The sequence below is a fragment of the Gallus gallus genome, chromosome 17 (assembly GCF_016699485.2).
Source record: "Gallus gallus isolate bGalGal1 chromosome 17, bGalGal1.mat.broiler.GRCg7b, whole genome shotgun sequence".
NCBI classification, from domain to species: domain Eukaryota; kingdom Metazoa; phylum Chordata; class Aves; order Galliformes; family Phasianidae; genus Gallus; species Gallus gallus.
The window spans coordinates 4,090,764-4,106,767 of record NC_052548.1 but is presented as its reverse complement, the minus strand read 5'-3'; the positions used below and the strand labels follow the sequence as shown (position 1 = coordinate 4,106,767).

General features: G+C 52.2%; 1 protein-coding gene across 1 annotated transcript in view; it reads left to right on the top strand.

Annotated features, from left to right (window-relative positions):
- The window catches only part of ASTN2 (astrotactin 2), a 261,684-nt gene that overhangs the window by 54,734 nt on the left and 190,946 nt on the right, over nt 1–16,004 (top strand). The window contains exon 3 of the mRNA XM_003642274.6: nt 2,923–3,307. Within this exon, the coding sequence (XP_003642322.5) occupies nt 2,923–3,307 (385 nt within the window). The remainder of the gene's footprint in view (nt 1–2,922; nt 3,308–16,004) is intronic.

Sequence of the window (16,004 nt, the reverse complement as noted above, 5' to 3'; positions counted from 1 at the left end):
GTCTGCAGTTCTGCCGCCCACATCATTGATAAAAGCAGGACAGGGAGTGGTGGAGTCACCATCCCTGGAGGTGTTCAGCGCACGTGGGGGATGCAGTCAGTGGGCATGGTGGGTTGGGTTGGTGACTGGGCTAGATGATCTTAGAGGTCTGTTGCAACCTTAATGACTCTGTGACTTGGCAGGGTCTGCAGGTGGCTTCCCCCAGCAGCTTTCCTTTGGTGCTTACCATATAAATCACACCCTTGCTGCTTTCCAGCTACACCTGAGCCTTGTTCCCGCGCCGTGTGTGACCCCCAAGTTTTGCAGTGCTGCACATGCCCTCTTCTCCCTCGTGCCACATCCTTAGCAGGACCAACCCCATTCCCCTCTTTGCTGTGCTCCCACCACCATGCCTGTGCAGCTGGGATGTGTCCACATCCCCACGGTGTCCGGGGGGTCATGGCTTCATGCAGCCTGGGGCTCACGGGAGAGTGGTGGGGAGGAAGGACATTACGTGGGAGAATATGCATGTTCACAGCTCACAGGATTAAAGGCCCATGTTCTTATCACTGCAGAACAGAGTATTATAAATCCAGCCTTAGCATACCAAATCCCCTCGCGGCTCGGCCATTGTTTGGGAATATTAAAAAGCTCGGAGACAGAAATAATCAGTTTCCGAATGACACATTGTCAAATAAAACATTTCTCATATTATCCCTTCCTTCCCCTTTCTCTCTCCCGCTCCCTCAGTTGGATAATTTAACATGAAAAATAGATTAAAATGAGGCTGGCTTGAATGCCTCCTAAGTTTGACTTTTCTTTCCCCAGGAAGCTCTCCCTGCGTGCGCACTGCGCTCCAACACGCGGCTGTGATGCGGGATCAGGGATGTGGGGAGTGCATGAAACTGAGCTGCTGCTGAACGCCAGGGGTTGGCGCAGCTCCTGGGCACATGGACCTGACCCAGAGCCACCCAGCGTGCAGCAGGGCTGTGAGGCTGAGCGTGGGGCAGCAAGTGGTGGGGCAGAGCCGTGCTGCATCCCACATGCAAGCTGAATTGGGAAAGTCAAGCTGAGCAACGTCATCCTGAATCCTCCAGCCAGGCTCTCATTAGTGTCAATTAGTGGAGAGATGAGAAGGCAGAGGGCAGAGCAGCAGGCTCCTCCTGCAGTGCTGCCCACTCCGCACCCTGCCCCAGGATGCCACCACCAACACCATCCCCCTGCGCCCCCTGAGCTCCATCCCCAGCGCACTCACTTCCCATGTCACCTCTTTACAGATGATCCTCCCTCTGCACGGTGCGGTGCTTTGTATTGTGTGCAGAAGAAATATTTGCACGTCTTCACACTGCTCTTGCATGCTCTGTAAAGTTCCCAGCTATGGCATTCTTTGTGCCAAACAGATGCTTGCCCTTCCCCAGCTGCTACATGTCACGCTGTGAAGCACCGATTGCTCACACTGCTCCTGATTTGTGTGCTTTGCTCATCTGTTGTGGGTACAATTGCTTTGGTGCTGCAGAGAGATGGAGGGGCTCAAGGTGGGTGAATGCACAGCTCCTGCTGTGTTTGTGTCAGCCTCCAGAGCAGGCAGAGGTAGGGCTGCCCCACAGGTGGGGGAGGCCACTTCCGTGGAGACACTGATATGAAGGAGGTTTGTGCTTTTAGGTAATGATCTATGATTTTGATCATAGAATCATATAAGTTGGAAAAGATCTAAGATCTTTTCTAAGATCACCAAGTCCAACCCCAGCCCACCCCCACCCTGCCCACTGCCCACGTCCCTCAGCGCCACATCTCCACATGTGTTGAACACTTCTAGGGATGGTGTCCCCACCACCTCCCTGCAGAGCTTGTTCCAATACGTGGCCACTCTTTCTGAGAAGAAATGTTTCCTAATATCCAACCTGAACTTCCCCAGCTTTCTTGCCCTTCTCTGGACGCTCTCCAGGGCCTCAGTGTTTTTCTTGTAGTGAGAGGCCCAAAACTGAACACAGCATTTGAGATGCAGCCCCACCAGTGCACAGGGACAATCACCTCCCTGTCCTGCTGGCTGCACTATTGCTGATACAAGCCATGATGCCATTGGCCTGCTTGGCCACCTGGGCACGCTGCTGGCTCATGAAATTAGGAGGTGTGGGTAGAGAGAGTTTGGCACTGAAGGTTTTGGTCTGGGATAGGGTGTGGTGTGCCCCTGCATGTAACCACAGCAATTCACCCAAAGGGCTGGCATGGAGGGATGCAGTCTGCTGCAAGGACAACTCTGGTGAAGCTCCCTAAATGTGTGAGCAAGGGGGAAGTCTTTAAATAATTCTGACACGATTGATGGGTTCACAGTTGGTTTGGTGAGCTGAGGATTTGGGTGCAGGATGCAGCTGTGGGATGCTCCTCAGAGCAGCAGCAGCCAGAGGAGCCACGTAGAGGCCCTGCTCCATGGCTGGCCACTGCTGCTGGGTGGCCTCATCCTGCAGCTCCCAGGGGAGGAGGAGGGCTGGCTCTGGGAACGATGTGTGGCTTTGGTCCTCTGTGCCCTGGAGGGTGGCAGTTGGGAGGTGCTGTTTGGTCTTCTGCACAAAATGCTGTGTCTCTGTGGAGACTTTGTGGCTCCCTTGTTGGTTGCTGGGTTGTTTTAATGATTGTTTTGTCTCCTAAGCAGTGAGATGCAGATGGGAGATCCTTTCCCATCTCCTTGTGTAGGGAAGGCTGGCTTGGAATCCATGCACGTTGCCTGATAGGACGAAAGGGGTGAGGACAGAGTCCTGGGAGGAGTGGGCAGAGCTGAGCTGGGGGCGTCACTGGGGTGCTAAGGACCTCCTCCAGGACCCTGCCTGGAGCACAGGGAGTGCTGTGTCAATTAAAGCCTTTTGTGTAAGAGCAGAGCGAGCACCGGTGGATGCTGCTCCTCGCCCACCCCTATGTCTGCTGATGTGTCCCTTTGCTGTCCCACAGGGTGGGCTGATCGCTCTGCTCCTGCTCCTCTTGGTCTTCACAGTGGCCCTGTACGCCCAGCGGCGCTGGCACAAGCGCCGCCGCATCCCCCAGAAGAGTGCCAGCACCGAGGCCACCCACGAGATCCACTACATCCCCTCGGTGCTGCTGGGCCCGCAGGCCCGAGAGAGCTTCCGCAACTCGCGCCTGCAGGCCCACAACTCGGTCATCGGCGTGCCCATCCGCGAGACCCCCATCCTGGATGACTACGAGGATGAGGAGGAGGAGGAGACGCCGCAGCGGGCAGAGCCCAGCACCAGGGAGGATGAGTTTGGCAGCCAGGTGACGCGGACGCTGGAGAGCCTGGGCCGGGGCGGGGAGGAGAAGCCTGACTACGAGAAGAAAGGTTGGTGGCCTCTCTGCCTGGTCTTCCCCTCAGCCTGTGCCCTCAGAGTGTCTGAGCTGCGTGGGGCTTCCTGAGGAGGGGGTCCCGGATCTGCTGTTTTGTCCTGAGCTTTCATCTTCCGGCTGATTCCATAGAACCATGGAATGGTTGGGTTGGAAGGGATGTTACAGCCCCCCCAGCCCCATCCCTGCCCCCCGGCTCAGGCTGCCCAGGGCCCCATCCATGGCCTTGGGCACCTCCAGGGATGGGCACCCACAGCTCTGAACAGCAGTGCCGGGGCCTCACTGCCCTCTGAGTAAAACATTTCCTCCTGACAGCTCACTTAAATCTCCCCTCTTTTAGTTTAAAGCCCTTCCTTCTTGTCCTATCACTATCTGCCTATGTAAAACATCATTCTTCCTTCTGTTTATAAGCTCCCTTCCAGTGCTGGAAGGCTGCAGTGAGGTCTCCCCAGAGCCTGCTCTTCTCCAAACTGAACAGTTCCCATATCTGGGACTGCCCCAACCCACGTGCAGCACCTCACACGTGGCCTTGTTGAGCCTCATTAGGTTCCTGTGGATGGCATCCCTTCTTCCTATTATATCAACTATTGCACACCACTCCACCTGGTGACATCAGCAAACTTGCTGAGGGTGCCCTCGATCCCACTGTCACTGTGGGATCATCACTGACACTGTGACTTCTGGAAGCACCCAGAAATGAGGAGTTGGCTAGGGAGCAGGAGGAGCATTTCCCAACCAAGGAGAGTTGCTTTTTGCCATAGGTTTGTGCAGTGTTGCACGGGGCAGCACTGTCAGTCCCTCTGCTCCAGCAGTGCTGATGAGCATTTGTTCCTATTCAGGCTGTGCCCCAGGCTCCTGAGCAGGTTGGGGATGCTGGGATCCCTGCTGACTTCTTGCTGTAGGTGAGCACCGGCACATGGGCATCAATCAGCCTGGGCTTTATTCTCTAGGTGGCAGAAATGCTCATTGCCTCGCTGTCAGGTAGTGCATCAATTCCAGCATAGAACATGTCAGTGGGGCCCCGCTGAGCAATGCTGCTCCTCAGAGAGCCACTCCAAAATGCTGTGTTTTCCAGGGGCACCAAAACATTCCCTGTGTTTTATTCTGTGAGCCATCAGACAATGATCCTGGAGTCCAAAGGGCGCTGGGGTGGGTTGGAGCTCAGGTCCCTTTGGGCTTCCCCCCAGGTAAGGCAGTGTGGAGCTGAGGTTGGGTGCAGCAGGACAGGCAGACGGGGAGCTGTGTGCCATGGGCTCCTCCTGCCTGGAGAAGAGTGATGCTTTCCCCAACATGTCTGGGCTAATGCACATTTGATTGCCTGCTTTTTTAAAGTCTGTCTCTGGGAAAGTGTATCGCCCGCCTCTGCTTATTGAAATATCATTAGAAGCAGTTTGATGTAGTTAACCTGCAACGTGGTGAAATGCATTGGAATAAACAAAAGTGAAGAGCGTTGGTGCTAATTGCTGAGCGACTGCAGCAAGAGTGGGGATAGGCATGGGGAGGGGGTTCTGCTTTCTGCTCACAGTGTGCATCCATCCTCGGGAGCGTGTCCCGCTCCTGTGCTGTCCCCGTTGGGTGGCAGGGATGGGGACAGGGACCCCAGAGCTTGGCTCCTGCAAAGCAGCTCCTCACGCATGGCATTGGAGGCTGTTCCTTCCAGCCATAAAGCTCACTTTCCCCCTTCCTCTTCCAGGCAGAGCTGTTACAGCAGCGATGGTTATCATTGCTCCAGCAACACAGGGGTCCTCCTGCTGTCCCCATGCACTGCTCAGAGTGTCCCTGTTGGCGTCCTCCTTTGTGGCTCTCATTGGCTCGTGGGGTTAAGAAGTGCTCCCCCAACCCTCTGCACGGTGAGAGCGAACAAATGAAGGCCTTCATGTACTGTAACTGAGCTGCCTCTTTTATTCTTTCATATTCTCTTCTTTGTTTTGCTTTTCTATAAATTATTTAGAGTTGTGTGAGTGGGGGAGACAGCAGTAACTGCATTTCAGTGCTCTTCAAAACATAATAGTAAACAAGATCTAGGGCAGAATATTAAACTATCTCAGGGCTTCAGGAACTGGCAATAAAGTAATTCTTGTGCTGTATGCAGAAGCCCCAAACCAGGGCTGTGGGCTGGGACAGGCTGCCCTAGGCCTGCTGCTATCCATGCGGTGCTGAGCTCTCCCACCAGGACACCGTCATGCATTACACCTGGACTTGAGGGGAGATTTAAGAGAGATGTTTTACTCAGAGGGCAGTGAGGCCCCAGCACTGCAGCCCAGAGCTGTGAGTGCTCAACCCTGGAGCTGCCCAAGGCCGTGGATGGGTCCTGGGCTGTCTGAGCTGGGGGGCAGCCAGCCCATGGCAGGGGTTGGGACTGGGTGATATTCAAGTTTTCTTCCAACCCATGCACGCTGTGATGCTATTCATGTGCTCTGTACTCAGCCCTCCAGCTGCTTTGCACGTGCCTGGGAGCTGCACAAGTCTGGGATGTGTCAGATGCACTATGGATGTGCTGCCTGCCTGCAGGCAGTGGGTGCAGTTGGGCTTCCCTGGGGATGCACACGTGGGATGCTGCAGATAACATGTGCCCAGTGATCCCCAGGGGGAAATCAGGGCTGTTGAGGCACAGTTTCACAGGTGGCTTTGAGATAGATGTGTTAAGAGAATCCCAGCTGGGGCCTGGCCCTGGGCTGTGTGTGTGTGGGCGCAGCAGGTTTGGCTGCAGAGCTGTGCCTGTGAGCCTGGCAGTGCCCAAGGGAGAAGCTGCGTGTGGTGCGTAAGGTGGTGATAAGACATCAGCTGGGACTTGTCAGCAGCCTCCAAATGCTATCATTGCTGGGGCTGTCACCAAAGACTCTTTCAAGTGTCAGTTCCCAACGTTAATTACCAGGGATGGCAAATGCAATGAAGATGGAGTGCTTCGGCTCGCCCTCACCTGCCTGTGCCGCTCACTTCTCCCACGTGCCGGGCAGTGATTGATTTGCAGGTGCTGGTGCTTTCCATCCATTGGGATTCCTGCACGCTGTGAGCTCTGGGCTCAGTTGTTGTCTTTGCCATGCAGAAGAGTGCTGTGCTCCCTATTGAATGGACAACTCTGTGACGTTACAGCCCTGCGGAATGGGTGGGGAGCACCCAGTGGATCTGCAGCTCAGGTATCTGCTGTGCCAAGCGTGGGTGCACCCGGTGCAAATGTGCAGCACCAAATGTCCCCCTGCCTGCTCAGGCGATGCGCTGCAGCTGGCGCGGTGCAAACAAACACGGGAGCAGTGTGCTGAATAATGACATCTAGCAACAAGCGTGTAGCAGTGATAAAGTTAATGAAATTACAGGTTCTGACCTGATACCAGGCTCTGCAGCGGGTTGATAAACAGCAGGGCAAAGATGAGATGTTTATTTCTCCCCAGCTGCAGCCTGTAATCTGAATGCACCGCACGGGGACATTAACATTATTGCTGTTATGCAAAATCATTTTTGATTTGGGGGAAAAAAAAATGGAAAGAAAAATTCCCCCAACAGCCTGGGAAATGGAAAAGTGACAGAATTAGAATTGCAGTAGGAGCACAAAGTGACCCCGTGACATTGCACAGAGCCCTGATGAATTTAGACAGAAGAAAAATCTAAGGCAGTTTCGGAAGAGGGAAAGTAGTTTTTTTATTAACATATTAAAATGAGAGAGAGAGAAGGCAATAGGCAGCTCTAATTAGCTGAAAGGAGACCTGTGTGCTGGCATGGAAAGGGAGCTGTGTGGTCTCCCTGCAGTTTTGGGGTTGTCTCTGGCAATTTGAGGTTGGAAGTAGGTGATCTTTGAGGTCTTTTCCAATCCAAGGCATTCTGTGATTCTGTGAATTAGAAAATCTCCTTGGGGTTCGTGCCTCATGGATAGCATGTGTCCAAACCCATGTGTCCAAAGCCCTGTGTGGATGAAGTGCTCTGCGGTGAATGGCAGTGAATGAATGTGGATAGAGCCCAGCACTCATGGCTGTGGGGTTGTCCTGGGTTCCCCGGGCCATCCATGGGGAGGGAAGCCAGTGATGGGCCAAGGAGAGGAGACTTTGCCCTACCAGGATTAGGGGCAGTGAGAGCCCAAGATCCTGCCTGGTGAGAACTAGGCAGTGCTGGCTGCCAGCAGTGCTGATGCTCAATGCCATGGTAGTTCAGAGGTGTGGTCATGACACCATCTTGAACCTACAGCTCGTGGCCTTTCTTTTAACTTGCTGCAGTAACGTGATAGATCTCTGAAGTTTCCTTTCCTTGGAGACCCAATCCGAGTGTTGAGTCCAGTGTGAGTGCTGTAGGGTCTTGGAGATGAGTTTAAAGACAGGGACTGAGCTGGAGGTAATGCCCTGTGATGGGCAGGACCAGTACACTGTCCTCCATGGTGCAGATTGCCCTGTGGTGCCCACCCCACCACCATAGGGCTGAGAGCTGGAGGTTTGCTCCTGCTGGCTGCTGTAGGGCCCTGCGAGTCATGGCACTACCAGAGGCTTCCTGAGCCTTCAATGAATAAAATGATGGCTTATCATTAGCTGGAGCTGGGAACAAAATGGGGCAGTACATCAGGCTGGCATCTGATGCGTCCTGGGGCTCAGTCTTCTTTTCGGTGACCTAATGGGATCGTGACCCTCTCTGTATTTGATCAGCTTTTCCCACATCTAATCACTGCCAGCTCCTTGCGTAATTTACAGAGACCTCTGAAAAATGTATATTCACGCCGGCTGCGTGGCCATGGTGCAGAGGGTTTTCTGCACTCTGCTCATTCCTGGCTGCAAAAAAACCCACTGCAAATTCTAGTTCCAAAAAACTTAAAATATATGGGACCCAACGGGGTAGGAAATGGGTTCCAATTCAGGAGAGCATTTTGTCACGTGCTTAGCCAGCATCTCCTGTTATCAGAGCAATTAAGCATGTCTTTAAGGGCAGTGTGCTTAATTCCGACTGATTTGAGTGGATTGCTGAAGGGAAATGGAGAGAATGGGGGCCCCAGTTGCAGAGGTGGCAATGGGTGTGCCATTGCATCTTTTGGCTTATTAGTGATGCCAGCTGTATCTTAATGCTAGTTCGAAAACGTATATATGTGCCAGGGAAAAGCTTTGCTTTCCAGAGAGATAAACATAGTCGTAATTAATGTATTAATCGCCTTTTGAACCCTAAGAATGGCTGCCAGGCTGGAGTTCCGGGTAGTTCTGATCACCCCATCACGAGGATTGGATCAGCCTCGAAGATGGGTTCTTCCCACCAGGGCTCACCCCAAGGAGAGCCGGATGACTCTGTGCCCATAGCGTGCCTGTGTGCTCAGGGATGGGACAGCCCAATGACAGAAGGCTCCCAGGATGGGTTTCCTGACACAGTGTTGTTTTTCCACCCCTCCCTTTGCTGTTGCTTTATCCCACTGACTGATTTTATGAGACAGAGGAGAGAAGAAGCGGATGGAAAATCTGCTTCTTGAAGGCACTGTGGGGAATGGAAGAGGAAAAGGGGTGTTTTAATATTCCAACACTTTGCTAAGCATCCCAGAGGGATGGTGGCTTCGTGATGTCTGTATCACAATGTTGTGATATCCCAAACCCACAGCTACCAAATGCAAAGGGAAGGGCCCTTTGGGATCCCCTCCACTGGCCAAATCTGGGTGACTTGTGGTCCCCCAGCTCTTCAGCTTGGGGTTATGTTGGTTTTGTAGGGCTGTCTCAGCCCCTCAGTGCAGCTGGAGATGTCGTGACAGCTTTGTGTGCAGGAGCCCTGAATTCCCCAGGTGTCCAAAGTGCTTTTCATGCAGGCGAAATCACCAACGCACAGGAGATGAGCTGTGAAGTTCTGGATGTCCAAGGAAAACAAGCCATCAGGAACTATATTTCTATGAATGCCACGCTCGCGTTGTTCATCACTTTATGCATAACTATGAATGTTTGATAACATGCTGCATTATTAAAGGCATAGCTGGGTTGTAGGCCAGTTGTTGACCAGGATAAGTTTCAAGAAGATTGTTTTTTTCCTTGCCTGACGCAAGACACAAAAAGTAATGTGGTGGCTTTTTATTGTCTTTGAGACCTGAACATCCTCCCCTCTAGGGTTTTCCATGCTGGGTCTGCCCCATGGTGTGCTGTGTCTGCATTGCTGGGAGCTGAGATCTGTCCCCAGTGCTGTTCTTCCATCTGTAACAGGGTGTTGGCATGGAAAAACCTGCCCTCAGCTCCTGAGGTCGGAGTGAACAGGGAAAGAGGGCTGCAAGGAGGAAGGAACACATGCAATGTTCCCGTTTCTGATGGAAATGAATAGGTGCTGGGGGCTCTCAGGCAGCTCCTGGGATGCGTCGCTTGCTTTGAGTCAGCCATACTGGGAGCAGTGGTTTTGCTCAGCCTCAGGGGCTGAGTACATGGCCATGGGCACTTTGTCACCTTGGTGTTCAGAATCATAGAATGATTTGGGTTGGAAAGGACTTCAGAGATCATGTAGTTCCAACCCCACTGCTGCAGGTAGGATTGCCAGCTGCTACTTCGACCATCATAGCTCAGGTGCTTGGTGTGCTGGTGGTCACCCCAGCAATGGGTCTGGGCTTGGAAGGCGAGCTGCAGTGACAGCCCTTGGCTCTGTTGGCATGTCCCCTTCCTACCAGCTGTGCTTTCCATGGCCATGCCATATATCCCATCCATGGCTGCTGCCCATGGCCTGAGATCCCCAGCAGTTCCCTGCCTCCTGCCCTGGAGCTGAGCTAGTGGTTTCCTTGGGCAGCTGGGGATGAGCTTCCTCTTGCCCTTGGTTTTGCATTAATTTAGGGAGCTGGAGGGAGGAAGGAGGGCTGCTGGAGTTCAGTGCTGTGTGCTCAGAGCTGTCAGCTCTCCCTCCTGCCATGCAACATTAACCTGGGCTGCTTTGTGTGCCCATTAGCACCAAATGGGGAAGCTTCCTCCAGAGTGTTTTTATTTAACTTTTCAATTATTTTATAACTTGAGGAGTATTAGCTGCTGCTGAGGGTCTGCCCATCTTCCTGCTCCTCTCTCTGCTCGCTTCATAAGCTAAAAAGTTATGGTGTCTCATAAAATAGGTAAGTGAAGGGTTTTATTAGGCTGGAGATATGGGAAGGAGAGCACCTGGTGGCCTGGATCGTCTCGGTGCTGGGGCAGAGAGAGCTGTAGCAGGCTTGGAGGGGCAGCATCCTGTTTGCGAAGGGCTTTTCTTTGCTGTGGTTCCATGAGGAGGAGAAATGGGCCAAGGGGATGAATGCTCTTTTAAGTGGCAGGGGAGGGCTGTGCTAGAAAAGTCTTTGCCCCGTAGGAAGAGCTGAGGATTTCCTATGGGGAAGCAGCCCTTGGGGAGGTCAGGGATAGGCTGAGGTGGTGGTTCTATAGCAGGCAGAGCTGGGGCTGTTGGACCGTGGCACACGAGCTTTGATCTTTCACAATGTGTTTATAATTATACTGCATTATCTTAATTACCAAAATGGAAAGGCAGGAGCGTGACGAGGGGAAGGGAAAGGCAGAAGGAAGAAATGCAGGGAAAGCAAGGGGTGACAAATAACTCATAGCCTCTGTCGATGGGGCTGCGATTGTGGTCGGAGCTGGGAGTGATGCTATTAATACCACGCTTATTCATTTCATATAATTAAAAAAAAAATAAAATGGGAGCTCTCTGCAATTACCCAATTCCAAATGAAATTAACATTCCGTGGCATTTTCCAGTAAACGGTTAGTTTGCACACATGAGTGGAGGCAATTAGCTGGCAAGTGATTGAGCGCCGTGACTGGAGAGAGGATGAGGAGGGTCAGGCATAGGGTGCTGGGGAGGGGCTGCGTTCTGTCTTAAGATCAAGGTGTTTTTAAAGTCAGCCTCTCCCCTGAGCATCACAGGCGCCTTCGAGCTCCTCCAGTTTAGGCTTTTCCAAAGGAGGAGGAGCACTGAGATGAACCTCCAGACATGCGTAGGGGTCACGGCTTTCCAGCAGGGTAACTGCTGGTTCCAAACCCAAAGGGCTGTGGGGTGCTCCTCTGTGCCCGCTGGGGGACCATGATGGGCAGCACTGCTCCCATCACCGCACATCCCTCCTCCCCAGGCTGTATTAACGACTTTTCTCTAGATTTGCTGAACTACTGAAAACTTGTGATTGTATCAGGGCTCCTTCCTGCCTCGTACCAGATAAGGACAGTGCTGGCTCGGAGCCCAGAGCCGAGGGTGGTAGGGAGTGGGGTAGGGAAGCATCAGCTCATGAATATATGAAGGAGGAAAGTACATTTGTTCGGTTTCCTTCAAAGGAGACATCTCGGAGGAAGTTTTATCTCTTCTTCTGCCTCCTTCCCCCTCCAATTTGCAATTACAATTAGATTTTTTTTTACGTATTAAAAAAATCTATTTTTATTGCAGGAGATTTATTAGTGGATATAATGATCTATTAATGTATGTTAATGTATATTAAGGCAAAGGAGATGTGTGCATCACAGGAGCTGCTCGGTCCCCTGAAATAAAACTGTGCTATCTGGCTGTGTTTTCTTCCCAGTCAGTGTAGAACAGTTGTACAAATCTCCCACCTTCATCACATAGGCTATGGCATAATTACCCAATTTTATGCTTGTAAAGCTCTCTGCTTCCTGGAGCTCCGTACCTTGAGGGTGGCACTGTTGAAAATCAGTCCACATCCCAGTTTCAGAACAAACACTGCTGCTTATTTCATGCTTCGAAAAACAACAAGCACCTGTTATGTAGAGCTGGTGAGAAAGCAGGGTTTCCGCCATGCAAAGAACTTCCAGTGTTGTGAAATTTATGCCTATCCCAAGAAGAGTAGGAAGGTTGATTTTTTAAATGCTTTCTGGAGTAAAGGTCTCCAAAAGGTTGATCCCAAACCATTAAAGTAAGTGTATGGAAACTCAGAGAGTTCATAAATCATAGAATGGCCTGGGTTGAAAAGGACCACAATGATCATCGAGTTTCAACCCCCTGCTATGGGCAGGGTTGCCAACCACCAGACCAGGCTGCCCAGAGCCTTGAGTTGGTTTGCACAGAGTAATTATGGCAGTATTAAAGTGTTGTAGGGATCTGACACATATATACACAGTGCGTGATGGCCATAAAGATGCATTGGGATTTCAGAGTCAGCATCACAGGAGAGCACCCCGCTCTGTGCATGGCAGAAGAGGGCTATACTGGAACTAGAGGAGGCATTGGTGGGAGGGGAGGAGCTGCTATTGGAGAGAAGTTGGCTCTGAGATGAGACTGCATCACACACACGGCCACGGGACCAGCAGACGTGCATGCAGAAATCAGAATGGATGAGGATGCAAAAAGACCTCAACCTCGATTTCCAATTGCGTCCGAACGTTTCTGTTTAATCCCTAATTGAGTTTGATGTGCTGCTGGGAAACGTGGCGATTGCAGCATCGCTGTGCGTTCAGCTGTGCTGCTCTGGAGCTGCTCTGCACACTGCTCTGCATGGAGCATCCCAACCACAGGCAGTGCTGAGGAGTCACTGCACTGTTTGCAGTCCCCCCAAAGCCTGAGATGAGGAGGGCACAGCTCCCCTGCTTGGCTGGAAGTCCCACAGACACTGAAATGAGTTCTTCCACTTCTCATCCTGGTAGCAAAGGGTTTTTATCCCCACATTGCTCGTACTGCTCTGTTGATGGCTTTTTTTTTCTTGGTAATTTTTAAGCCAAACAACACATTTTCCTGCTGCAATTTGTGCCAGCAAAAAAAAAAAAAAAAAAAGAAAGGGAGAAATAAAGGCTATTGAGTGGAATTGTTTTGTGGGAGATGTGCAAACGAATAGGGGAGCCATAAGGAGAGCAAATCGCTTTCAAAATAGTGTATGGGGGTGGACAGGAAGGAGGTGTGCAATGGGAACGTGTAATGTGCTTTACAAAGGTACGGTGACCTTCAGCTGTGTCCTTAAATCACTGACGGGGATGGAAGCTGATTTGGAGGAGGTTGGGAGCCTCGTGTTTCCTCTGTGTGAGCTTGGTGGGGGGGTGGCTTTGTGCTGCCAAGGCGTTTTGGGATGGGGTGAGATGGAGGTAGTGGTGGTGCCGTGCCAAGGCTGGGGTGGATCTCACCACCACCTCTGCTTGGCTTCGAAAACGCCCCACGTGGTGACGAAAATGTGAGCTCAGTGGTCCCGATGAATTCATCTCCTTTACCTTGGAAACCAAGGCAGGAGGGAAGGCGATCTGGGAGGCTGTGCTCAATGAGAGGGCAGTCGGCTTGTGAGCAAAGCTGTGTCCTGATGGGCTGGTGCTGCCAATGTAAGGAGGGGATGGAGGTGGGGATGGGTGATGGGGATGGGGATGGGAAGTGGGTTGGGGATGGCATTGAGAATGCAGAGCAGCAGTGCAGCATTTAGCATTAATATCCCAAGGTAGTCCTGGGGCATTGCTCTGATGGAAGCTTTGCGCTACCCCATTATAGTGATGTTCTCATCCTCTTGGGAACAACCAAAACCTCCCTGTAGACAGGAATGCCAAGCCTGTGTGTGGATGTGACGTCTCCATTTGCAGTGTATGTATGTGGTGGGTAGGAAAGCTGGGGGAGGTGTCTTGAGCTGGCTGTTGTCTCCTGCAATGGACATCCCCAGACTCAGGAGCATCCTACCAGCCACAGTGAGCACTGTGTCTCCTCACACTGCTGTACATGGGTGTGTGTTCCCTCCCTTTGGTTGTGGTTGGCAGTGCCTGAAAGGTCCTCCTGTAGTCCTAAGCCCTGGTGCTCCTCCAGTTCATCCAAGCTACCCTTCATTTGTCCATGAAGGTTTTGTCCTGGTTCTGCCCTACTGGCTGGCTCAGACTTCACCTGCTGAGACCACAGTGACATGGGGGATTGTATTTTATTGCATTGCTGCAAACCTCAGAGCTCCGGGGCAGGCAGGCCAAGGCTACACTGACACACTGGAGCTGTGCTGAGTGGTCAGGCTGCTGGGCTTTCTCTCTCATTCCTGGCTGTTGAGTAAATACTTGTAGTATCACAGCAGCAGCTGACTGCTCTGGCTGTCTCCCCATGGAGATGAGGCTTCCCTGCTCCATGTTCAAGCAAGGAACATGCAAGGGCTGTGACCTCACTGCTCATCCTTGGGAACTGCAAACACGTCCTCCCCAGCTCCTTCTGGTTGGTGCATTCTAACTTCTCGTTATCCTCATTCTACTTGCACGTGTGCTGCATTGCACAGCCCTGGGTGCACACAGATTGCTGTCTGTTGGCTTAAGGCCCCTCTGCACAGCTGCTGTAGGAGAGACCCAGGCAGGACACCCAGGGAGATGCAGCCATGCTCCAGTAGTGGGCCCAGGAGAGCCTCACGAGGTTCAACAAATGCTGGCTGATGGCAGCCCCCACTACCAGTACAGACTGGGGGATGAAGGGATGGTGCACAGCCCTGCCTCCTACAAGGAGAAAATATTTAAATCGGATAGAAAGAAGAAGTTTTTTTATGATAAGAGTAGTGAAGCACTGGCATGAGTTGCCCTGAGAGGTGGTGGATGCCCCATCCCTGGGGATGTTCAACGTCAGGCTGGATGGGGCTCTGAGCACTGTAGGTGTCCCTGTTCATTGCAAGGGAGTTGGACCAGATGACCTTTAAGGGTCCCTTCCAACTCAAATAATTCTATGCTGATATGATTCTATGAGGTCATGGGCTCCGTTGTCCCCATGCAGCCCCACAAGAGGTGATGGGCTGTGTGCTGTCAGCAACAACAAAGAGCATGGCACTGTGAGACCCTTCCATGCTCTTGAATTCCCCAATGGTGATGTCTGAGGGGGATCCTGCACTGCAGTCTTGTGTGCTGCTTACCCTAAATCTTGAATTTGAAAAGTCTCCTGTTGAAGGGTGTTGGGGGACTCTGATCTGTGATGCCTGGGGGGATCTGGTGCTGAATAGTTGCAGGATGCAGCATGCATCGCCCCTGGTGCTGCCCTCTCTTTGGAGCTCTCTCGAAATATTTCCTATCTCCAGCACTCACTGGGCAGTGATTTTGATCCTTTCCTCTCTGTGCTGCTGGATTTGTGCAGCACCTTCCTCGTGTGCCTGCAGGTTGAGGTCCTGGGGTTTCTGCATGGACAGGGAGCAGCCGCTGCTCTGCTCTGCTCTGCTCTATCCCCTTGCAATGGCCGTGGTGGATTTTCAGCACCTTCTTCAGCATCCTGGGGTGGGGAGGGCACGGCTGTGGGTGCTGGGAGACCCTGCTGCCTGTCTGCAGGAATGCAAGGTTGAAGCCCTCCCCACGAGCCTTGCCACCCTTCTTGCTCCCTTCCCTTCCCATCCTCAGCGAGAGGAAGAGTGAGGGGCTCTTTGTGCTGGCACTGCATGGTCAGGACTCTTCCTCCATGTTGGTTTCAGAGCCTTCTTCGTCCCCTCATTTAAGGTCGTGTAGGATTACAAGCTCCCCATCCTGCACACCCATCTTCCCATTCTGCAGTGATGCATCTCCGCATGTGATGCATAGGGAATCCCTATAGCCCCAAATGGGCACAGACGTGCTGTGGGCAGGGGGAGCTCTGGGAGCTGATATGAGGCTCCGGGACTCTTCTGGTGGAGGCAGAGGTCACGCTCCACTAATGAGTTTATTCAAGTTGCTGACAGAGGCCATGCTATTTGTTAAACCTGGGCGACCTCTGTGGCCTTCTGGAGGGCAGACCTTTTGATCCCAAATTTCATCTTTGCCATTTGAAAACATATTCATTGTTTCTGCCTGCTGTGCATGTGGGCAGCGGGTTTCATAGGGCAGTTCTGTTTGGAGTTATTT